Source organism: Oncorhynchus mykiss, chromosome 10 (genome assembly GCF_013265735.2).
Source record: "Oncorhynchus mykiss isolate Arlee chromosome 10, USDA_OmykA_1.1, whole genome shotgun sequence".
NCBI lineage: Eukaryota > Metazoa > Chordata > Actinopteri > Salmoniformes > Salmonidae > Oncorhynchus > Oncorhynchus mykiss.
Window position 1 is genome coordinate 11,849,484 of NC_048574.1, and position 26,335 is coordinate 11,875,818.

Sequence of the window (26,335 nt, forward strand, 5' to 3'; positions counted from 1 at the left end):
TGGAGCATACAATTGGCATGCTGACTGCAGGAATGTACAGCGGAGCTGTTGTTACAGGTTTTCTCTACCATAAGCCGCCTCCAATGTCATTTTATGGAATTTGGAAGTACATCCAACCAGCCTAACAACTGAAGACCACGTGTAACCATGCCAGCCCAGAACCTCCACGTCCGTTATCTTCACCTACGGGATCATCTGAGACCAGCCACCAGGACAGCTGATGAAACTGAGGAGTATTTATGTCTGTAATAAAGCTGAACAACCCATGGCTGCACCCCTGCCCAGTCATGTGAAATCCATAGATTGGGGCATGGTATATTTATTTAAATTGGCTGATTTCCTTATATGAACTGTAAATTGTTGCATGTTGTGTTTATATTTTTTGTTCAGTGTATGTACACTACTGTTCAAAAGTTTGGGGTCATTTAGAAATGTCCTTGTTTTTTAAAGAAAAGCAAATGTTTTTGTCCATTAAAATAACATCAAATTGATCAGAAATACAGTGTAGACATTGTTAATGTTGTAAATGACCATTGTAGCTGGAAATGGCAGATTTTTTAATGGAATATCGACATAGGCGTGCAGAGGTCCATTATCAGCAACCATCACTCCTGTGTTCCAATGTCATGTTGTGTTAGCTAATCCAAGTTTATCATTTTTAAAAGGCTAGAGGAACTGGATAGAGGAACTAGAAGGCCAGCATCCCCTTCACTGTTGACATTGAGATGTTGGTGTTGATGTTGATGTTGGTGTTTTGTGGGTACAATTTAATGAAGCTGCCAGTTGAGGACTTGTGAGGCATCTGTTTCTCACACTAGACACTCTAATGAATTTGTGCTCAGTTGTGCACAATGGTTGGGTGCTGTGCTCCCACTCTTCTTTCTATTCTAGTTAGAGCCAGTTTGTACTGTTCTGGGAAGGGAGTAGTGCACAGCGTAGTACGAGATCTTCAGTTTCTTGACAATTTCTCACATGGAATAGCCTTCATTTCTCAGAACAAGAATAGACTGACAAGCTTCAGAAGAAAGTCTTTCTTTCTGGTAATTTCGAGCCTGTAATTCAACCCACAAATGCTGATGCTCCAGATACTCAGCTAGTCTAAAGAAGGCCAGTTTTACTGCTTCTTTAAGCAGAACAACAGTTTTCAGCTGTGCTAACATAAATGCAAAATGGTTTTCTAATGATCAATTAGCCTTTTATAATGATAAACCTGGATTAGCTAACACAACATGCCATTGGTTGCTGATAAAGGGCCTCTGTACGCTGATGTAGATATTCCATAAAAAATCTGTTGTTTCCAGCTACAATAGTCATTTACAACATTAACCATGTCTACACTGTATTTCTGATCAATTTGATGTTATTGTAATGGACAAAAAATGTGATTTTCTTTCAAAAACAAGGACATTTCTAAGTGACCCCAAACATTTGAACGGTAGTGTATATATATACACAAAGGTATGTGGACACCCCTTCTGTCTCGCCCTGACCATAGAGAGCCCTTGTTTCTTGATGGTATAGTAGGTCAGGGCATGACTGGGGGTATTCAAGTTTATTATTTCTATGTGGTGTTGTAGTTTATTTTTCTATGTTGGTGATTTGTATGATTCCCAATTAGAGGTAATCGTTGTCTCTAATTGGGGATCCTATTTAGGTAGCATTTTTCCCACCTGTGTTTGTGGGATATTATTTTGTGTTTTGTGCATGTGCACCACGTAGTCACGTCTCGTTGTTAGTTTATTTGATTTATTGTTTTGTTTTGCTAAGTTTCACTTTATAATAAATGTGTGGAACTCAACACCCGCTGCGCCTTGGTCCGTCTCTCCTCACGTTCGTGACACCTTCAAATTAGTAGATTCGGCTATTTCAGCCACACCCATTGCTGCCAGGTGTATAAAATCGAGTACACAGCCATGCAAACTCCATAAACACACATTTGTAGTAAAATGGCCTTACTGAAGAGCTTAGTGACTTCACATTTTGTCAAATATATGCCCTGCTAGAGCTGCCACGGTCAACTGTAATTGCTGTTATTGTGAAGTGGAAATGTCTAAGAGCAACAACTGCTCAGCCGCAAAATGGTAGGCCACACAAGCTCACAGAACGAGACCACCGAGTGCTGAAGCGCGTAGTGTGTAGAAATTGTTTGTACTTGGTTGCAACACTCACTATTGAGTTCCAAACTGCGTCTGGAAGCAGTGTCAGTACAGCAACTGTTTGGTGGAGGCATCATGAAATGGGTTTCCATGGCCGAGCAGCCACACACAAGCCTAATATCACCATGTCCAATGCCAAGCATCGGCTGGAGTGGTGTGAAGCTTGCCGCCATTGGACTCTGGAGCAGTGGAAATGCGTTCTCTGGAGTGATGATTCACATTTCACCATCTGGCAGTACGACGGACAAATATGGGTTTGGCGGATGCCAGGAGAACACTACCTGCCCCAATGCATAGTGCCAACTGTACCTTTTGGTGGAGGATGAATAATGATCTGGGCTAGGCCCCTTAGTTCTAGTGAAGGGACGCTACAGCATACAATGACACTCTAGATGATTCTGTGCTTCCAGCTTTGTGGCAACAATTTGGGGAAGGCCCTTTTCTGTTTCAGCATGACAATGTCCCCGTGCACAAAGCAAGGTCCATACAGAAATGGTTTGTCGAGATCAGTGTGGAAGAACTTCACTGGCTTGCACAGAGCCCTGACCTCAACCCCACTGACTACATTTAGGATGAATTGGAACGCCAACTGCGAGTCTGAACTAATCGTGCAACATCAGAGCCCAACCTCACTAATGGTTGAGAGCAATGGTTGGGTGCTGAATGGAAGCAAGTCCCCACAGCAATGTTCCAACATCTAGTGGGAATCTTTCCCAGAAGAGTGGAGGCTGTTATAGTCAAAGGGAGGACCAACTCCATATTTATTCCCATTATTTTGGAGTGAGATGTTGGATGAGCAGGTGTCCACATACTTTTGGTCATTTAGTGTATACAGAGAGAGAGCGAGAGAGAGAGAGAGAGAGAGAGAGAGAGAGAGAGAGAGAGAGAGAGAGAGAGAGAGAGAGAGAGAGAGAGAGAGAGAGAGAGAGAGAGAGAGAGAGAGAGAGAAAGAGAAAGAGAAAGAGAAAGGGAAAGAGAAAGAGAAAGAGAGAGAGAGAGAGAGAGAGAGAGAGAGAGAGAGAGGTGAGTGAGTGAGTGAGTGAGTGAGTGAGTGAGTGAGTGAGTGAGTGAGTGAGTGAGTGAGTGAGTGAGTGAGTGAGTGAGTGAGTGAGTGAGTTAGAGAGAGCACTGGGAGGGCTCTGATGGGGCATGAAAATGGTCATGCTATTGTTTGCAGATTATGGGATGTTTATATAGACATCATCTGTTCATAATTAATCAGAGGCCAGTGTGTTGGAGAGTGTTTGTCTGCCTACACTGTAACAGTCCATAGAGAGACTGCAGAGAAGGAATTTAGAAAGATCTAATCACATTCATATTGAATGTGCAGGAATTAGAAGCTAAAAGGCCCCCAACACAACACAAAGCAGACTGCCACTGACATTTCCACACCCAATTAACTATTTGGAGCTACACTGAACAAAAATATAAGCATGTAAAATGTTGGTCCCATGTTTCATGAACTGAAATCAAAGAAATGTTCCATACTGTACGCACAAAAAGTTTATTTCTCTCAAATGTTGTGCATAAATGTGTTTACATCCCTGTTAGTGGGCATTTCTCCTTTGCCAAAATAATCCATCCACTTTACAGGTGTGGCATATCAAGTTGATATGAAAGGCTATGAAATATAGCAACCAGTGCATTAAATGCTGATGAGATTATTCCATTATTCATCATAATGTTTGGAGATTAACATTTATTTCCAAATGAGTTTACTGTATTGTAAAGGTTGTATTACAAATATTTTGACTGATTGAGGAATTAGGCAGTGGCATGGGAATAGCCTGTAGGAATGGCTCATGAAGATGAGGATAAACTGAGCATAGCCCACAGTTCCGTTGTCATAGTCAGCAACATACTGTCAGCAAACAAAACATTTTGGTACACGGCTAAGGATAAACATTGGTTTTATATGTGCATAATAACTTACTACTCTATAAGGCCACAAACCCCTGAAACCATGCTGCTAGCTGATGCAGTGGATTTAACTACTGCACAACATCTCAGCTTATTTCCATGCAATCATGTCCTATCTGTCTAAATTTCAGGATTATACTGGCTGTGGTGCAATCTGAGTTATTTTCAACATGATTTGCTGTCAGTGCAATTGGTGCAATGAGGCAAACTTGGACATCATGACATACGGCAAGAGAATGCGAGAGTGAGAGAGTCTGACAGAGACAAATTAAGCAAAACAATGGCACATCAGACTAGAAATGTTATTTTTCTCAGAGAGGATTAACTTGTGTTTGTCTTAAGGGACGACTGGGGACGTTTTCCTCTCAGAGCCACCGTTCCTCAAAGCGCATGCAGTCAGAGAGCCATAACAGGCGGAACCGGACACATTGTCTTTCTCCCTCCATTGGTGCTGCTGATGTTGGAGCTTTACTGCAGAGCTAATTCAGTTACCGTGTGCGAGTGCTGCATTATGAAGTGTGCAGTGCATTTCCTCCCTCCATGCCTGAGTGAATGTGAAAACAGAATAACGTCCTGCTGACGTGTTTTCTCTCTCTCTCTCTCTCTCTCTCTCTCTCTCTCTCTCTCTCTCTCTCTCTCTCTCTCTCTCTCTCTCTCTCTCTCTCTCTCTCTCTCTCTCTCTCTCTCTCTCTCTCTCTCTCTCTCTCTCTCTCTCTCTGTCTCTCTCTCTCTCTCAAACCTGACTAGGCTTTGATGTCTGGAAGACTCGCTGGAAAACTTCAGCCGTCTCTAGGAAGGCACGGAAACCGTTTGAAGAGCAAATGCAAACTTCCCTAATGGCGTGTGTGTGTGGGTGGAGGAAAGGAAGCAATGTTGAAATGATCTTACGATTTGACAATAAAAATGGTTGTTGGTTGTTAACCCTAAAACTGTGATTCGAAATTTACCCAATTGGCTTCTTATGGCATGACCCTGGTCTTCACACAGCTTGTACAGAGAATCAATGAAGCTACTGCATCTTCCCCTCAGAGTTCTCCTGCCCCTCCCTCCTTAGCTACAGTTCCTTGGGTAAGGAAGGCATAGTTCAAATAACACAGACGTCATAGAGGAATACTCTACAATTTACTTCCCCTGCCACCCAAACCTAGTCCTCTGGGACAACCAGGTTTCCTAGAACTGTTTACACTAGAAGCATTGGAGAGGACATCTTTATTCAATTGATACTGACCTTCAATCCCACCTATAACGCCTATAACGGCCATAGGCCACATTCCCGGATCAGCCTTCCTCACATGTCCACTTATACACATTCTCATCACAGCACAGCAAAGCTAAGAGCCTCCAGAGAGTATAATTGTCCTTAGCTAGCACTGTTCCACTGCTCATTGGTAGGAAAGAGTTGTTGAGACGAGGCGATTGTTGACTCAGGCATTCTCATGCAGTAGAGGGAATTGTGTGCTCATTAGCCAAGACTATGATCTTGCAAACATTTGTCTTCAAATGTACACTTGCAAAGTAAGCGAACAGTAAGCAGATACGTTTGTGAACAGAAGGATAATACAAATCTTCATTGCACTAATGGCAGATATATCCACACGTCTAGAGCTTACTGCATTCTAACACATTAGTAGTATGGAGGTATTATGCTTGGTCAGGACTGGGAAGTGGCCACTAAAGGCCACAGCATATAACCACAGCATATAACCATTTTGAAGGGAATAATCACACATGATGATATTCACCCAATGTTGATCATAACTGTTGCTGGACCTCCCACGGATGACATTTGGAGAGATTATGTTAATGAGCACTTTGGAGGAAAAGCAGAGACCCATAGTCTGTGTAGCACAACGGACTCAGCAAACCTCTAGGGTTCTCAGTGACATTTTGCTTAGAAGAAATGTATAAATATTTATTTATTATTTTTGATGTTGAAAACAGTTTCTAATTAATTTCTACTGTTTGAGTGGAAGATTGCTTCCACCAGGATTACCGTTTTTTTAAAGCAATTATATTTTCCGTTATTTTGTCTCCGATGTGATTGAGCATCATTCACATAGTCATCACACTAAATATTTTCAGTGTTTAACCATAATAATATGTTTTCTGTCTATAGAGAAATGTGCTGTTGTGTTTAAATTTTGCCTAAACCAAATTCACTCACTTGTTTAATGAAACACTGTATATTGTATGTGTATAAACATGCATGGAAAGCATATCTCAGGCCGACTAACTATGTCTATAAGACTTTATCAGACAAAGATTTCATTCTCTTTGTTATGTTTATCTATGCCACAGCCATTCTATATACAGTAAGATCTGTGAGAAGATGTGCTTGGATGGTGACAGCAGGACAGTGAGATATCTTCTGTTTCATCATCTAGGGATGATTTAGCACTTACTATTTATCATTCTGGAACGAATTGGGAAAATCTCTGAAGCTGGTGACTTTTATCTCCCTCACGAACTTTAAACATCAACTATCTGAGCAGCTAACCGATCGCTGCAGCTGTACATAGTCCATCGGTAAATAGCCCACCCAATCTACCTACCTCATTCCCATACTGTTTTTATTTTATTTACTTTTCTGCTCTTTTGCACACCAGTATCTCTACCTGCACATGTTCATCTGCTCATTTATCACTCCAGTGTTAATCTGCTAAATTGTAATTATTCACTCCTATGGCCTAGTTATTGCCTACCTCCTCATGCCTTTTACACACAATGTATATAGATTCTTTTTTTTCTACTATGTTATTGGCTTGTTTATTGTTTATTGTTTACTCCATGTTTAACTCTGTGTCTGTGTCACACTGCTTTGCTTTATCATGGCCAGGTAGCAGTTGCAAATGAGAACTTGTTCTCAACTAGCGTACCTGGTTAAATAAAGGTGTTCTCAACTAGCCTACCTGGTTAAATAAAGGTGTTCTCAACTAGCCTACCTGGTTAAATAAAGGTGTTCTCAACTGACCTACCTGGTTAAATAAAGGTGAAAATAAAAGTCCAATACATCAAAGAGTTGTATAGGTAAGCATGCTTGTCCTTGCTGCATGTCTTCATATAATGGGCTATTTTTCTTTTTTCTGGTGCGTGGAAAACGCCTTACTCCAAATATACACGACAGTCATGGCTTTGTCACAGTGAGGTATATAAGCATATACACGCCCCTACAAAATAAGAACATTAAATGTCCCGCGTGGCTCAGTTGGTAGCGCATGGCACTTGCAACACCAGGGTTGTGGGTTTAATTCCCATGGGGGACCAGTATGAACAAATATGAAGACTTATGCACTCACTACTGTAAGTCATTCTGGATAAGAGTGTCTGCTAAATGACTAAGATGTAAATCACGTCTAAATCACCATGTGATGTGTGAGTAGGGGCAGTCCAAAGGGGAACATGCTCTACCAAAATATACCAGCGCAAAACTACCAGAACCTCTCTCTCAGGGGTCAGTATCTGTCAAAAAGTTTCAAATGAGTGGTGTGTGTGGTTTCCTGAAATTAATTAAATTGCCAGACTGAATTAAAAGCCCTGGACATATTTAATGCAAGAACTCTTAATTGCAGTTTGTTAAATTACTGCTGCCTAGTCACAATTTCCCTTCATGTTCTGAGCAAGGGTGTTTGTCATGCCTCATCCCTGAGAGAAGAGAAGGATTCCTTAAGATAGCTCCTTGACAGGGATGTGTTCCAAACGGCAACCTATTCCCTACATAGTCTACTACGATTGGCCAGAGGCCTATGGGCCTTGTTAAGAAGTAGTGCACTATATATCTAATAGGATGACTTTTGGGACAGAACAGGGGCAGCACAGCCAGTTTCACACTGTTGTAGACTTCAAGGTGGGTCATAATAGCAAGCTGAGCACGTCACAATTATAATCAAACTCACATCTCCTCTACATGCTGCCCACAAAGCTGTCCCAGTTGCATACCAAGAAAAAGTCATTTTACCTCCACCGTAATATTTCTACAAAACATCAGACAATTCGTGCAGCCATCAGCAGAGATATTACAAGTTACAATATTTCAAGCCAAACCGATCTGTCCTTAAAAGGCATGCTGACGGAGACTTAACGTCATTCTCCATCTCAAGGTTATATTTCTGAAGGGCTCCTGGATAGAGAGTTTCCTTCAGACCCTTTCAGGCATTTTTTATTACTGCATCATTGAAGTGAAAACACAGCTCAGGTATTATCCATCTCCCCACATTCTACTGTAGGTAAGATGTGGCTACATTCCAGACAGCCATCAGAGCCCAGCCGACTGTGTTTTTTTGAAAAGAGCATTTCCCTGGCAGGCTGGCACCGATCCTGCCAGTCAGTCCATTATGGCTGGAAGGTTTCACATGAGTTTTTCCCCACAAAAGGGCTTTATTACAGACATAAATATAAAAAAATGTCACATAAACTGAAATTAGGCGAACTATTAGAATTTTAGCAACCAGGAAACGGTGGAGAGATTTCTGCATATTGCACATTTAAGTGAGAGAATGTATCTGCACCCTGTGTTATTCACTGTTTACTGAATTTCTCTCAAATTGGTTTTCTTCTATAAGGTCTCCCAGAGGTGTGGGAGGCTCAGGCAATTTGCCAAGCAGTTTCCCAACCTGTCAGAGGGCACACATCGGGTGATCAATTGTACTCTAAATACCACAAAAGATGCTGAACTGAAAGGAAATATGAGTTGATAACGTTAGATGTGATTTCTTACTTTTTCCAAACCTTGTGACCTTGTAATTTATGATCCACATAAATGCTCGTATGAGGGAAGATTCATAGGGAATAACTTAAAAAATAAAGTAATGATCAGTAAAACTTCAGTAAGATGTTATATGACACTTATATACTGCACTGAACTACACATCAGCTGTGTAACATAATTCAATTGTGATTGCGCATTCAATTCAAATGTACTTTTAAATATACATAATATCTCAGAATATCCAAAGTAGACTATCTTTTATACGTGTATCTATAGCTGCAAAGCTACAAAGTTTACTATTTCTGAATGTCTACTATCAGGTGTGAATTATTTTAAGCTAATTTCCCGCAATTCTACACCCTTTGCATGGGGCAGAGATTTTTTTGCTGTTTTAAAGCTAATTTCCCACAATTCTACACATTTTGCATGGGGCAGAGATTTTTTTTTCTGTTTTAAAGCTAATTTCCACAAATTCTATGCATTATTCCATGTCTTCTGTGTGTTTATATGATACCAGGGGTCAAACCTAAGCCCGACCTAGTAAAAAAATGAAGAAGAAGAAAATTTGAGTATGGAGGGTATAGAAGATGCACCAATTCACATCATAAAACCCACCCATTCTAGAACCTCATCCTTCATGAGCTCTTGGGAATAAGTCAATAGCCCTATTCCTGCAATATAGCTCAAGGGATCCTCCAGTGAGTGGGTGACCCAGGAACTCCCAGCTGGCTAGGGTCTAATGGGAACTTATTGTGCGAAGGCGATGACAAGCTGAGACATTCTTCTGCAGTCATTTACTGTCTACCAAATACAGACAGACAGGGTGACAATTTAATCTCATGATTGACGGTGACAATCTGGGCCATTTTTCTGTGTCACAGAGGGGTCGAGAGGAAATCAGTTCTGCACTCAGGAGAGTTTCTCAGGAGCTGCAGAAAGGAACAAACTGCATCCCTTCATCAAACCCCTCATCAACTGTAAAAATATGTATAAAGTAAGATAAGGCAGGAGACAGACAGAGAGCACCTCCACTGAGTTTCCTCCCTTTCCAGGACCCTCAACCACTGGCAGAGGGACACAGCATAAGCTGTAGTCTAGCCATGTCAATTAGCTCCATCAGCCATGTATGTGCAATGCAGTATGATTTACCTTACAATCTACAGCCAGGTTCTTCAGCCGTGTATATGAAATGCAGTATGGTTTACCTTACAGTCTACAACCAGGTACTTCAGCTGGGTATGTGAAATGCAGTATGGTTTACCTAAAGATCTAGAAGCTTCCAATTGTATCAAACTGTCAAATTTAAGGTTCTCAAGCGTTTATTTAGTTGTAAATCATCTAGGACTGATTTTACCTCACCATTGGAACTGTTGACAGTAGAATTCAAAACCTGAAACTGTGTATACTACACTTAATGCCATATCTATGAGCAAGTAATGTCAACCTTACGGAAAACCACTACATTCACACAGAAAGCCAAGGCAATATTGCATCTCACTCCCTTCTACATAAATAGACTTGGTAACCTTGCATTGTGGGGCAGCAGTGGCACAATGACACAGTCATAGAAAATTGAATTTAGAATTAGAAAAACTTTATTGTCCACACATTGTGGACATTTGTCTTTGGGTAATTTTGTGAAGTAGAACAGCACCAGTAACTGCTAAGGTGGAAATAATGAGGTAATGAAGTGCAGCAATGAGAGATGAGACTAAAACAAAAGCACCCACCCATCAGCCCCCGGCTCTGCATGCTTCAGCTGAAGTAAAGAAATCATTGGAAATGCAGCATACACCAAAACTGGAGAGAACAGTCGGCCCAGCTATCTACAGTTCAAGTCAAAAGTTTACATACATCTTAGCCAAATACATTTAAAGTCAGTTTTTCACAATTCCTGACATTTAATCTGAGTAAAAATTCCCTGTTTTAGGCCAGTTAGGATCACCACCTTGTTTTAAGAATGTGAAATGTCAGAATAATAGTAGAGAGAATTATTTATTTCAGCTTTTATTTCTTTCATCACATTCCCAGTGGGTCAGAAGTTTACATACACTCAATTAGTATGCAGCAAAGCACCCCCACAACATGATGCTGCCACCCCCGTGCTTCACGGTTGGGATGGTGTTCTTCGGCTTGCAAGCCTCCCCCTTTTTCCTCCAAACATAACAATGGTCATTATGGCCAAACAGTTCTATATTTGCTTCATCGGATCAGAGGACATTTCTCCAAAAAGTAAGATCTTTGTCCCCATGTGCAGTTACAAACCATAGTCTGGCTTTTTAATGGCGGTTTTGGAGCAGTGGCTTCTTTCTTGCTGAGCGGCCTTTCAGGTTGTCGATATAGGACTCATTTTACTGTGGACATAGATACTTTTGTGCAAGGTCCTTTGCTGTTGTTCTGGGATTGATTAGCACTTTTCGCACCAGAGTAAGTTCATCTCTAGGAGACAGAAAGTGTTTCCTTCCTGAGCGGTATGACGGCTGCGTGGTCCCATGGTGTTTATACTGCGTACTATTGTTTGTACAGATCTACGTGATACCTTCAGGCATTTGGAAATTGCTCCTGAGGATGAACCAGACTTGTGGAGGTCTACAATTTCCTTTCTGAGGTCTTGGTTGATTTCTTTTGATTTTCCCATGATGTCAAGCAAAGAGGCACTGAGTTTGAAGGTAGGCCTTGAAATACATCCACAGGTACACCTCCAATTGTCTCAAATTGTGTCAATTAGCTTTTCAGAAGCTTCTAAAGCCATGACATAATTTTCTGGAATTTTCCAATCTGTTTAAAGGCACAGTCAACTTACTGTATGTAAACTTCTGATCCACTGTAATTGTGAAACAGTGAATTAATTATAAGTTAAATAATCTGTCTGTAAACAATTGTTGGAAAAATTACTTGTGTCATGCACAAAGTAGATGTCCTAACCGACTTGCCAAAACTATAGTTTGTTAACAAGACATTTGTGGAGTGGTTGAAAAACGAGTTTTAATGACTCCAACCTAAGTGTATGTAAACTTCCGACCTCAACTGTACCTGCACAGTCAGCCCAGCTATCTACCTGCACGATCAGCCCAGCTATCTACCTGCACAGTCGGCCCAGCTATCTATCTGCACGGTCGGCCCAGCTATCTACCTGCACGGTCGGTCCAGCTATCTACCTGCACAGTCGGCCCAGCTATCTATCTGCACGGTCGGCCCAGCCATCTACCTGCACGGTCGGCCCAGCTATCTACCTGCACAGTCGGCCCAGCTATCTATCAGCACGGTCGGCCCAGATATCTACCTGCACGGTCGGCCCAGCTATATATCTGCACGGTCGGCCCAGCTATCTACTTGCACAGTTGGCCCACCTATCTATCTGCACAGCGTTTACATGCTCTAAATGCTACAGAAAGAGTACAAAGGCTTGATCCGAGAATCGAGTGCATTAAACTCCCTGGACTGCAGAGTGTTCTGCAGCTCTTAGTGCAGTTACACAGTGCATTAAGCTGCCTGGGAATGAGACAAACCTTTTCTGGCTGTTGTTAGCGTGGCGTTTGTTAGCGTGGTGGCTGTTAGCGTGGCCGTTAGCATTATGTCTGCCTCTGCAAGTCGAAGGAAATAGTTCACCCTCTGTAAGAGTTGAAGGGAAACCAGAGGAGGAATGTGGGGAGAAGCTGACCCACTCAATAGTAGGTTTTGAAGATGAGGGAGAGCTGAAAAAACTCTCTGAAGCCAAGGAATCAAAACAATAAAGCCGTCCTTCAGTTGCCCTTGGTGCAATATAATCAGGAGGAAGGATCTGGGCCCCTCGCTGGTACAGATCAGGACAGATCATTACAGCATATACGTTTACACGTTTATACGTATCTGCGCTTATCTCCCTGCTTCACAGTTTTAAGAGCTTAACCAGTGTTGACCATTTTTGTGTTGCAAGCTAATTGCTGTGGGTCCAGCTACAATGTCGCTGGTCGGCGCTCTGCTGGACAGGATGTGTGCTGATTGCAGACATCCTGGCAACACCGTGGCGGAAGGCGTAGTGATTAAACGGTAGCTCTGCACAGAAATGTCAGCCTATAACATCTCTAATGGGCAAACATTTGATTCAGGGGTGATGGATTCTGATAATTGTCTGCTATGTCTGCCTCTTCCACACACATTCCCCTCCACAGGCACGCACACCCTTCTGAATACATTACCAACACCTTGGGCCCCCATCAACAGAGCTGAACATACTGATCTCACAATTAGAGGTATTCCTCCGAGGCATGTTTGGTATCTTGACCATGGCCCCCGCTGACTTCTCACACTATTCAAAAAGCGGGGTCTAAAGCCAGTCCTGAGTCCTGATGCAAACAAATTAAATATTCTATATGTTTGCTCAAGTGCAACACAAGGGATGAAAAATTCAAAGCACATAGGAGATTTCCCTGAGGCTCGGTATGTAGCTCTTTAAAACATGTAAGGGGACCTTCAAAGCTGGAATATCTAATCTTAATTTGACCTATACTGTCACAGCAACATAATCCTGCAGCAACAGGATTTTAACGTTTAGTCCATAACAATATGGTGGGTGCTTATATTTGTTCTATTTCACACCTGATTTTTGCATATCCCACTCTTCCCGAGACCCCCACAGAGCAGGGTCACAGCCAGGGTTTGACATTCAACAGCAACCCTGGAGGTTTTAGGGTTAAGTGCCTTGCTCAAGGGCACATCAGCAGATTTTTCACCTTGTCTGCTCTGGGATTCAACCTAGCAATCTTTCGGTTACTGGCCCAACGCTCTAACCACTAGGCTACCTGCCGCCTTGTTGCTTGATCAGTGGTTAGGCTATTAGCTGGCCAAAAGTAGGCTACATGAAAAGTGCAAAACTGTTAAAATAACTGTGTGTTAGTGTGGGTTCAGTAAATGTATCCTACATTTGTACTATCACAAACACACACAGTGAGACTACAAAACAAACTCTGTCATCCATAAAGATCGGAAAATCATATATTCCGGGACCACATACGCACAGATGCATATGAAGCTCAGGTTTCAGGATTAAGGATTGTATTCTTAATAGAATCTTGATCCATTGCAATACCACTTCTCAAATCCATATCAACAATGCCACAGGTCATCAAGCTATAGATCAGGGATGGGAAACTCCAGTCCTCGGGGGCCCGGAGTGATGTCACACTTTCCCCCCATCCCTAGCAAACACAGATGATTAAACTAATTGGATTCCAAACTGAAGATCATGATTAGTTGATTATTGTAGTCAGATGTGTTAGCTGGAGCTGGGGCAGAAGTGTGACACCGATCAGGCCCTTGAGGAATTGAGTTGCCCATCCCTGCTATTGCTATGCCATCAAGGAAGAACTGCTGGTCATATCTTGGTGGAATCTTCACTGGGATTCTATTGAAATAAACATTTTTGAAACAATATTATCCTGCCCAAAGCCTAAGACGCTGGATAGCCTTTCATAAAATTGATATTGGCTACACAAGTATTAAATTCTCAAGAACATCTCTACAGTTCCATTATAGGTAGAAATGATTCAGCTCACCAGAGTAACATAAACGTGTTAAAGTAAGCGGAGAGCATAATCTTTCTAAAGGCTCATTTTAACATCGGTGGGCCCATTGCACCCATCTTCCTCTAGAATTACAACAAGAATAACTCTACTCTCCAAATGGGAGATGTCATGGCCACTTTCTGGCTAAATGGGTACCAAAACTGTGCAGTATCAAGCAGTTGAGATGGGTACTTAAAGTTAGATGGGTATGAAGGGTCAGTATCCTCACCATGTAGATATCCACATTCAAAAGTGCAGATTGGTCATTTAAGTTTCATGGGTATAAAGGGGCAGTATTATAAGGAATAGTCTCATCACCATGGATATCCACATTCAACAGTTTCCTTTGTTATTCTTATAGTTGGTGACATGTACTTCCTTGGATAAAGATTACATTTCTAGACAGTCTACAGACAGACTTGGATATGCTGTGTATATAAATCAGAGGTCTCCTTCCTCTAAGTTACATGTAGATGCTGATTACCATTTGATTGTCTAAGTGCATCAAATGCAAGAGAGGATTTATCGAGCACCTACTCTAACCTCAACAGATATCCAATAATGCAATGACATGCACGTATTTATTCGAAATTGTCATTGAGATTAGGGCTTTTTTTTTAAACAAATGCTTATGTTATTTTCAATACTCTGCCAAAGCCAAGTGCCCAGTGTTACGCTATGTATGGCAGCATCAGCGTATTTGTGAAGTCCCTCCAGTCACTCTTTGTCCCATTATCTGTTGCACCAGAGAGCACTTACTCCATCACAACAGCAGAGGCATCCGCCTTTTCAATCCACTGTGCATACAACCATGCATAGAAAACATCAGAAAATAAAATGGATTGATAGAGACGTGGGAGCAGGTTGTTTGCGCTGTGCAATCTTTCCCTCAACAGGTCTTACTTAGTCAAATGCACAGCATCTCCAGAGTTCCCAGGATTGCCTTGGGGCCTGTGATTGCAGTCATTACACAGTTTGGAGAGCAGGTCAAGGGCCAGCCAGACAATCCATTCCATCCTATGCAGATATCCTTCCTCTCTCCTCTCTTCCCCTGCCTCCCTGGTTCTGTCTGAATAATGCAGACTTTGGGCTTGGTGACTGCCCCCCTGACAGACTGGACTGTGGAGCAGCTGCACCTATCAAGAGCAGTCTTTGCACTGTCATGCCTTTTCTCCAGATAAGCAAATTGGTTGAAACAGGCATAGCGCTCCATCCCAAAATATCACACCAACATTTTACTGTAAAATGTTCATTATTTTTAGCACCTTGATCCAGCTGAAACCGGTGCATGTGTGTTTTTATGATTCCACTCTGATGGGGTGTTAAGGTCTTGAAAGTGTGGGGTCACAAATGGTGCCATACACCCTGCCACCCACCTGCCACAACACATTACAGGAGAATTATTCATTTCTAAGCTAATAGAGTTCCCTGTCACACGACTTACCATCAACATATGAAAGGCTTTCGCAATGACAGAATCTTCTCTAACGTAATCATTTAATGTACACATTTACACCAAAAGGAGGGGCCCAGGCGAAATTAATAATTTTGCAAACAGTTTAGAAATTATTATTTTGCCACCAAAAATGATAGCATGATTTATTGTGTCTTCGACATGCAGGCCCTAGCAGTGAGTCCTCATAATGTCTTTGCAAATGATTGATTATCAATCACTCTAACCATGCGACAAATTGGTAAATAAATTAGCTTGCGAAGGATAGCAGGCGACGCAGCCGCCGAGACGGAGCAGTGAGGCCTATGAAAGGCAACTGGTGCACTCTGCCAGGGGCGACGGGGGAGCAGGAGCGTGCCAGGGAGCCAGAGAGGGAGAGAAGACTAACAAGAGGCTGTCACTGACTTCATTGATTCCACTGGGTGCCTTCAACCTTTACACACTTCCTGTGTGCACTCACCAGCTAAATATTGGTTGACCGGATCCAGAAAGCAATGTTATTTCACTGTAAACAAGGAGAGGTCTTCGGAGCATACTCTCATTGACAAATAGACAGGGTGTCACTGGAACTTGCGTTTGTGTAGACCAGACAGTGACAATTGCATGCTACTCATCAGAACTGTGTGACTCGTGACACAGATTTACCTACTGTGGAATAGTATCTGCTCATTTTCTAAAGGAATAAACTTGGAGAATCTCGAGATTGTTGCACCTGTTAATCAGGAAACTTAGAATGCTCCCAACATTGGAAGTCTAATAACATCTCCCTTTAACTTAATGACACAGCAGTATCTACAGTATATGCTTTAAAAAAAGGTCTCAATATGTTTTATGAGCTCAGAGTGGAATGCAGTCACAGTATAAGCTTGCTTTGCGTTCTACCTTTTGGCAGAGCCTTTGCAGCAAAGGAACACAGTATGTACTTTCAACTCTGATTGTATGTGGTATTTTGTTGCACCATAAAATATTATGAGAGCCATTATAAAAGCCATCATCCTACCCTGCCTCCAAATGATGGCTTGGAGAGAAATGAAGAGAGGCTGCAGCACACTCAGTATGGAAGATGAATAGCACTTCCAGGTAGGAATTTCTGGAAACAAATGGGTTTAGGCCCATGGGGGAATTCAACAGAGCACTAAGAGGGAACTCATATAAACCAATTAAAGGAGTGAAATCGATTTAGATTAGCTCCAGAGTGGGCAGACAGACTGTCCTCAACACATACCAGCAATCACAATACACATGATGTTGTTCAATTTGTAGAAGGCTGTTTTCAGTTGTCTTTTTACAGGGTGGATTGGAACATACCATTTCCACATAAGATACACAGTTTGGCAAGCATTGATCACTGGCACACACAGCCGGGGACTGAGTGACTATCTCTGTGCATCATGTTCTTGTGCGTGTGTGACCACTCTCAGAACTACTTCAAAAGCAGAATGCCTGGGGGAAACGTGTGAAGCAAGTGTGCCTTCTAGTGGTGACTTGGAGGACTATTTGACATGGGGTGTGTAGTTAAACTGACACCTGGTAAAAACGAAAGCCACTTACGATAAAAGATGTATTCAGTGTAACTTGACCAGATCTTGTCTTCTGTGTGTTGATTCACGGATGACGCTGTGACTGAAGAGTTACAGGCAACCATCTGGAAACCACACTCGGACAGCATGTCAAATGATCTCTCAAGGTGTTTGAACTTCAGGTAAAACCTGGAAGTATATCGATCCGGTGTCCTGTCCGGATCTCGACTCTCGTTCAAGGTCTCCCCAAAAACTTCCTTGGCTAACGCAACCCTCCCACAAATCAAAATCCGCGGGACCCTTCTGAATTTGGAGTCGGTTTGACTCTCTCTGCCTATTGTACAAGAGCCCCTGTACCCAACCGTAATAAATCCACTTTTTCGGTCTGCCGGAACGAGTGATGACGGCGGACACATCTTGTGGTCGCTGCCTTGAGAACCATCTTCAAAATCACTGTGGAAGTATTCGTCTGGGCTGTGTTTTAAATCTTCGGGCGTCAATAGTTTGACCAAGTCTGGCAACTGGAAGTACTCCGCCTCTTTCCTAAGCCTCCCCTTCTCTGGAAAATGGTCGGGCAGTACAACTTGTTTGTCTCTGAGGTAGTCCAACACATATCGAAATAGAAATCCATCTCTGTCGATAAAATAGCGTCCCTTAGGGTCCCGCGCCAAATCATTAGTGGCATCCTTCTTAGGTGAGAATATTTTGCCCAGCAAGGAATTTGGGGTGCTTACTAACGTTGCATGACGCGTGTAATACACCTGTCCCCCGACATTTAATTCTACAACATCTGGGAAACTATTCTGAACAGATCCTTGTTCTTTTGACGTAGGGTTAGTCCTACAGTTTCCACTCAATGCCATTGTTTCCGTCATGAATGACTAAAAACTCCACCGAATTTTAGATGGTGGATTGAAGTCCAAAAGTTGCTCTCAATGTTTACTTGAAATTAAACAAGGTATCTTGGTGTTTGATTATTATTTTTTAAAGCTACAATTAATAATTCAACAAACTGAACGTAGATTTTGATAAAGAAGCCGTATAAAGCCAGTCATTCACCTACCAGTCCTAGTGGTCGTAGAATAATAGCCTAGTGGAGGATGTCCAAGAGACCGCTGTCAAAATGTACAATTAACAGAGCTGTGCAGTTGAAAAATCTGTGTTCTGAGAGTACAAAAAAATATACGGACGCATCAAAGGTTTGCACCGTACCAGCCTGCATCAGTTGCTCTGCAATAATTGGCCCTGGGAGAAGAACATTACCGAGGGAAATGACTGAGGTTCATGAGAATCACCGCGGCCAGATAACATAGAAACACTGACAAACGGAACATCAGCTGTCTTTCTGCTGTTTGCCAGAGCAAATTGAATATAGATAATACTCTACATCAATTTCAAAATATATCTACAATATGTTAAATAAAAAAAACTCCCCCCAACAACTTCCAAAGTCCAAAGGGAAATGTATCGTTATCACCGGCGTTTTATCTTTAACTTCCTTTGAACACGAGGAATTGGTCTTGCTGATGAAAAAGACTGTCTGAAAAATAGTAACTTCACATGGGTTGAATCCACTCCGCCCTAAGGAGCCATGTAGTGTAGTAGCCTATTACTGAGAACACCTGGTCCAGATTGAAATCTATCCAATTGCAGAGACAAACCCAGTGCTGAGGTTGTGCTGTTAGCGGTCCGAGGCACTCATTTTGTCATGGGCGTGCGCGCGCTGAAGGCTGGATAGCTGGAGCTGTCGGAGGATATGAAACGATTCTCCCGGTCCCCTCCGAGCAGGGTGGTGCCCGTAAAAAAAACGTCTCTGCTGATGTTGCCTCAGCGGTGCAGGGATAAACCATAATGGGTATTAAATAATGACATAATCTTAAAGGAATATACTGAAATATAAATTGAATATACTGAAATCCACCTTTCACATTTTTTTATTTCGACCTCTGATAAAATTACAGTATAGGTTAGTCGTGTGCCAACTGAAAATGAGCCTAACAAGACTACGTTTCAAAAGCCAACACCCAATCCGAGTGCGATCATTTCTCCATTAGCTCAGTCCATGAGAGGTTTTCTTGAGTATTTAAAACGTAAACAATTTCAGACTCGGATAGAATGGGCCTTAGGGTTGTCAACCAGAGTAAGCCATGATAATCAAAAACAAATAGGCCTACTAAACAGTATCAATTTGCACTGCAATTCAAAGGTCTGGTGTTGCTTACAGCTACTGCCTTAACTGTTAACTTCAACTTTCTGATAAATATGCAACAGCGCCACTCGCTGTATGTTCGACGCTCCGAAATAAAACGCTCCTTGTTTCAGAACCACGGACAGCTCCACCCGCTCACTGGCATCTTGCACGGCGACGCGCCACTATAGTTTGCTGCACGTGCACGTTTTGGCATTCTTTGTTGAAGTTTGTTGAAACTCAACGTGCTAAACAATCAAAAAATTAGGGGTTCAACAAGGGTTCTTCGAAGAACCTTAGGGTTCTTTGCACTGAAAATTGCCCCCGAAAGGTTATTCCAAGAACCAAATAGGAGGTGGAGTTCATCGAGGAAACTCCTTAGTTGGTGTGGGTTCCTGCAGGAAACTAACTGCCCAATTGAAACATGTAAAGATCTCCTCAATTCAAGGTACGGTTTGTCCCTTGTATGATTTAAATGTATCTTGTTTTAGATATCAATCAACAAAGAGGTAAGAATATGTAGGGTATAAGAATATGTTGAAGGATAGCTGTATTGGGTGCAGATGACTGAACTGCTCACTTTTGTGTCTGTGTCTGCAGGTTTACGGATGAGGAGGCATACAAAGGTATGTCATTTGGTATTGGTATGTTATACAGATCACGTTAACCATCCTCCTCCCTTACCTCGTCAATGAATATCCCATAGGCCTCTACATTATGACAATGTATATGTATGAAAACCATTATCAAAACAGTTTTTTTTTCATTCACATTCATCACAAAACCAAGGTATGAATACTGTCATGTGCATGTTTTGTATAATGTGCATCTGTTTAATTACTATTTTTGGGGTTCACAGATTCTGATGAAGATAACAGGAAACCTGTTTGATCACCATGCACTGTAAAAATCCTTCTGGCTATGGATACGGAGAACATCAACATGTCAGAGGATAGATCTACTGCTGGGAGTTAACCTCATATTTAGATTTAGTTTATTCTGCTTTGCCACTAAAATCAAAATTGTTGTTATTGTTATAGGTATTATTATTATTAATAATAATAATAATAGGGGGGTAGTTCAAAAATGAACCCCAAACGGTTCTTCAAAAGCTTCTTCAAGGATCCATTAAAAGGGGTTCTTTAAAAGAACGTATAGGGGGTTCCACACATTTTCAATTTGAAGAACCCTTAAATGATACTCCAGGAACCTTTTCTTTTTGTAGTGTAGTCTGTGTTAATGTCTGTTAAGTGTTATTCTACATCTCATACAAGAGTAGAATAGTTATCTTGGATAGAAGTGTTAGGGGCGAACAAGGCAATTATTGAGCCCCCGATACACAAATCATTTGGCCTAGCGATACTTTTTCATGGATAAGGCTAAAAAGCCCTATTGATTTTAGAAGCCAAGATTGCACACAGTACCCAAATAGACCATGTTTGGAATAACTTGACAATATGTTCAAGATAACTACTAAGTCTACATTTCAAAACAAAAGATAGTACCGCTACTACTTTGTTAGATACAAGTTCTCTCTGGATTTGGACGTGACTGGAAGTCCCAGCAGTCATTGTAAATGGGTGTTCTGTCCAAGATGCCACATTACATCTGAGAGGGGTGGTACCTTCATATTTAAAATAACTTACCTTCAATTTGAATATTTGATGGATTCCTCCCTCTGCAACTTTCATCAAGTGATTAAAAACCGCTCTAGCGGTTTGACCCTGGATGATACTCAGTTACTTCAACAGGCCAATACAGTAATTAGAAGAGAAGATGCAATTGCCCTCTTTTAAAAAAAGACTAAAACTGTAAATGTTTGTTTTCTACTCAATGTCTCCTGTGGTATTTCTGCAGGCCTGCTGCTCCTCAGAGAGGGGGCCTTGCTGAGACCTCTGTGCACTCAGTTGGAAGTAGGCCATGGCTGTAATCATGAATAAATGCATGCAGCCTTCACCAACGCCATGTGCTGCTATTTAAAAGGCCTATGATGACCACCTGTAAGTTGTTATACTGTTGGTGTAGTAGGGTTATGGCAGTTTCAAATGAGGTACATTACAAATCAACATCACGCTCTTGCATTTCCATCTGTTGTCTCTCTTTCATCTCTTGTCTCATTGCAAAACTTAGAGGCTTTGTTCAGTGAGCGGGAGATGAAAACCTAGTTAATTGTAACAATCTATCATCATTAGACACCTGCAACTGACTGGAGGAGCGGGTCTAGATCTACTAGATCTACTTTACCATTGGTAAAGACTACAGCCCCTCTCAGACTACAGCCCCTCTATGGATGGGGCTTAATGGAAGCATCTCAGGGACAGAGAACCCCCTACTCACTCACATCTCTCTAGACAGAGAACCCCCTACTCACTCACATCTCTCCAGACACAGAACCCCCTACTCTCTCACATCTCTCTAGACAGAGAACCCCCTACTCACTCACATCTCTCTAGACACAGAACCCCCTACTCACTCACATTTCTCTAGACAGAGAGCCCCCTACTCACTCACATCTCTCTAGACACAGAACCCCCTACTCACGCACATCTCTCTAGACACAGAACCCCCTACTCACTCACATTTCTCTAGACAGAGAGCCCCCTACTCACTCACATCTCTCCAGACACAGAACCCCCTACTCACTCACATCTCTCTCGACAGAGCCTATGATGTATAATAACTTAATAATTCAAATCAGGATTATTTGGTGTGTGTGTGTGTATGCGTGCGTGCGGCATGCTTGCTTGTGCTTCCTGCCCAGATGAATCCCTCTGCATTTCATTGCACTGCTTTCAGCCACTTGCAGCAGGGGATTGGGGCCCCTCCAGAACCGTGTGGATGAGATTCAGGGGGAACTGGCGCCTCGGAGGAAAAACTGATTATAGATCTGAGAAGCAGATAGATGGCAGCATGTCCCTTTATTTAGCACTTATCATTGAACCTGATAAGAGTTATTGCGGGGTTTGTGTCTGTGCGATAAGCCAGGCGGTTGACAACTTGCTATTAGAGGTGTTGAGTGGGCCTTGGCCTTAGTGGCTTAGTCATCCACATCTCTATCACCACAACTGTGTTGCTGCTCTGGGGAGACAATTATATTGGAAGACTTCTGCAGTTTTACATACAAGCTCACGTATCAATGCCAAGTCCAGCCTTTAGGCCAAAGTAGGTTCAGGAGGACAGACAGAGTGTTGTTTAAAAGTGATTATGTGTGTATTTCTTCTAAATCCGGCCTAGTCCAGATTCAATGGAGGACATTACAGCATGTGTTCTAAATATATAGCATGTGTTCTTAGACCATCATGATGAAACATGCAGTGACAAGAAAAAGCATGTGAACCCTTGGGAAATGCCTGGATTTATGCATAAATTGGTCATAAAGTTTGACCTGATCGTCATCAAGGTTACAACAATAGACAAGCTAAGTCTGCTTAAACTAATAACACACAAACAATTGTACGTTTTCATGTCTTTATTGAACACACCGTATAAACATTCACAGTGCAGGGTGGGAAAAGTAGGTGAAGCCTTGGATTTAATAACTGCTTGACCCTCCTTTGGCAGCAATAACCTCAACCAAACGTTTTCTGTAGTTGCGGATCAAACCTGCACAACGGTCAGGAGAGATTTTGGACCATTCCTATTTATAAAACTGTTTCAGTTCAGCAATATTCTTGGGATTTCTGGTATGAACTGCTCTCTTGAGGTCAAGCCACAGCATCTCAATCGGGTTGAGGTCAGCTCTGACTGGGCCACTCTAGAAGGCGTATTTTCTTCTGTTGAAGCCATTCTGTTGTTGATTTACTTCTGTGTTTTGGGTCTTTGTCCTGTTGCATCACCCAATTTCTGTTGAGCTTCTATTGGCGGACAGATAGCCTAACATTCTCCTGCAAAATGTCTTGATAAACTTGGGAATTCATTTTTCCATCGATGATAGCAAGCAGTCCAGGCCCTGAGGCAGCCAAGCAGCCCCAAACCATGATGCTCCCTACACCATACTTTACAGTTGAGATGAGGTTTTGATGTTGGTGTGCTGTGCATTGTTTTCTTCACATATATTGTTGTGTGTTCCTTCCAAACAACTCAACTGTAGTTTAATCTTTCCACAGAATACTTTGCCAGTAGCGTTGTGGAACATCCAGGTGCACTTTTGCAAACTTCAGACGTGCAGCAACATCTTTTTTGGACAGCAGTGGATTCTTCCGTGGAGTCCTCCTATGAACATCATTCTTGTTTGTTTTTTTACGTATCGTAGATTCGTCAACAGAGATGTTAGCATGTTCCAGCGGTTTCTGTAAGTCTTTAGCTGACACTCTAGGATTCTTCTTAACCTCATTGAGCATTCTACGCTGTACTCTTGCAGTCATCTTTGCAGGATGGCCACTCCTAGGGAGAGTAGCAACAGTGCTGAACTTTCTCCATTTATAGACAATTTGTCTTACCTTGGAGTGATGAACATCAAGGCTTTTAGAGATACTTTTGTAACCCTTTCCGGCTTTGTGCAAGTCAACAATTCTTAATCTTGGGTCTTCTGAGATCTCTTTTGTTCGAGGCATGGTTCACATCAGGCAATGCTTCTTGTGAATAGCAAACTCAAATTTTGTGAGTGTTTTGTATAGGGCAGGGCAGCTTTAACCAACATCTCCAATCTCGTCTCATTGATTGGACTCCAGGTTAGCTGACTCCTGACTCCGACTAGCTTTTGGAGAAGTCATTAGGGGTTCACATACTTTTTCCAACCTACACTGTGAATGTTTAAATGATGCATTCGATATAGACAAGAAAAATACAATGATTTGTGTGTTATTAGTTTAAGCACACTATGTGTGTCTATTGTTGTGACTTAGATGAAGATCAGATCAAATTTGATGATCAATTTATTCAGGAATCCAGGTAATTCCAAAGGGCTCACATACTTTTTCTTGCCACTGTATATCATCTGATGTACTGGGTGCAACATAGTGTTTCTAGTCCTCGTACATACACACCAAAAAGAAAAGGCTTATTGAGTATCCTTCAGGGGTTCTTCAAATTGAAACTGTGGGGGAAGCCCTTTAAGTTCTCTGAAAAAACCCTTTCTGGATCCTTGAAGAACCTTTTGAAGAACATATCTGCCCCCCCCCCCCCCCCTATTATTATTATTATTAATAATATGCATAACAATAACAACAATAACACAATATTATAGTTGTCAGTGTTTATTATGATGTTAGTGGCAAAGCAGAAGTAAATCATCTAAATGAGATAAACTCCCAGCAGAGCCCCAAGTCCGATGGATATATCCTCTGGCTTGTTGATGTTAAGGTGTTGATGTTCTTATCTAAAGCCAGGATGATTTTGCTGTGCATGGTGACGTAACAAGTTTCCTGTTATATTCATCAGAGGTGTAGGGAGGGAGTCTGTCAATCAAAAAAAATGTAATTATACAGGTGATTAACAAAACACACTCACGACAGAATTCCTACCGTGGTTTTGTGATGAATGTGAATGAAAAAACCTGTTTTGATAATGGTTTTTATACACATACCTTGTCCATAATGTAGAGGCCTATGGGATATTCATTGACAAGGTAAAGGACGAGGATAGTACATGTGATCAGCATAACATTCAGGCTGTATCACAACTGGCCGTGATTGGTAGTCCCATAGGGACAGCGCACAATTGGCCCAGAGTCGTCTAGGTTTGGCCGGTGTAGGCCGTCATTGTAAATAAGAATTTGTTCTTAACTGACTTGCCTAGTTAAATAAAGGTTAAATAAAAAAATATATATATAAAAAATGACAAATGACATACCTTTGTACGCCTCCTCATCCGTAAACCTGCAGACACAGATACAAAAGTGAGCAGTTCAGTCATCCTCACCCAATACAGCTATCCTTCAACATATTCTTATAGCCTACATATTCTTGTTATTGATTGATTTCCATTTTCTATTTTAGAATGATTTGCACAAATATGAAAAGATAGATGGTATCATCATTAAACAAGATCAATTTAGATCATACAAGGGACAAACCTTACCTTATGTCACGCCCTGACCATAGTTTACTTTGTATTTTCTATGTTTTGATTGGTCAGGGTGTGATCTGAGTGGGCATTCTATGTTACATGTCTAGTTTGTCTAGTTCTATGTTCGGCCTGATATGGTTCTCAATCAGAGGCAGGTGTTTGTCATTGTCTCTGATTGGGAACCATATTTAGGTAGCCTGGGTTTCACTGTGTGTTTGTGGGTGATTGTTCCTGTCTATGTGTTTTTCACCAGATAGGCTGTTTTAGGTTTTCGTTACGTTCATCACGTTCTTTATTTTGTAGTGTTTGCATTGATTCGTGTTTTACGTTTGTTCATTAAAACATGGATCGCAATCTACACGCTGCATTTTGGTCCGACTCTCCTTCACATACAGAAAACCGTTATAGAATCACCCACCACCAACGGACCAAGCAGCGTGTCAACAGGCAGGAGCAGCGCGAGGAGACGCGCAATAAGGACTTCTGGACATGGGAGGAAATCCTCGACGGGAGAGGACCCTGGGCTAAACCAGGGGAGTGTAGCCGCCCAAAGGTGCAGCAGGAGAAGAAGCAGCAGGAGCAGCTGCAGTGGGAGAGGCTGCACCACCTGGAGAAATGGACATGGGAGGAAGAACTGGACGGTAAAGGACCCTGGGCTCAGCCTGGAGAATATCGCCGCCCCAAGGAGGAACTGGAGGCGGCGAAAGCTGAGAGGCGCAGATATGAGGAGGCAGCACGACGTAGCGGATGGAAGCCTGAGAAGCAGCCCCAAAAATTTCTTGGGGGGGGGCTAACAGGGAGTATGGCTATGCCAGGTAGGAGACCTGGGCAGACTCCCTGTGCT

The 26,335-nt window shown here is 42.1% G+C and overlaps 1 protein-coding gene across 1 annotated transcript in view; it reads right to left on the bottom strand.

Annotated features, from left to right (window-relative positions):
- The window catches only part of kctd16b (potassium channel tetramerization domain containing 16b), an 81,379-nt gene extending 62,289 nt beyond the window's left edge, over positions 1–19,090 (bottom strand). Inside the window, exon 1 of the mRNA XM_021617459.2 lies at positions 17,329–19,090. Coding sequence (XP_021473134.1) covers positions 17,329–18,172 — 844 coding nt within the window. The 5' untranslated portion in view covers positions 18,173–19,090. The remainder of the gene's footprint in view (positions 1–17,328) is intronic.
- Positions 19,091–26,335: the final 7,245 nt, after the last annotated feature.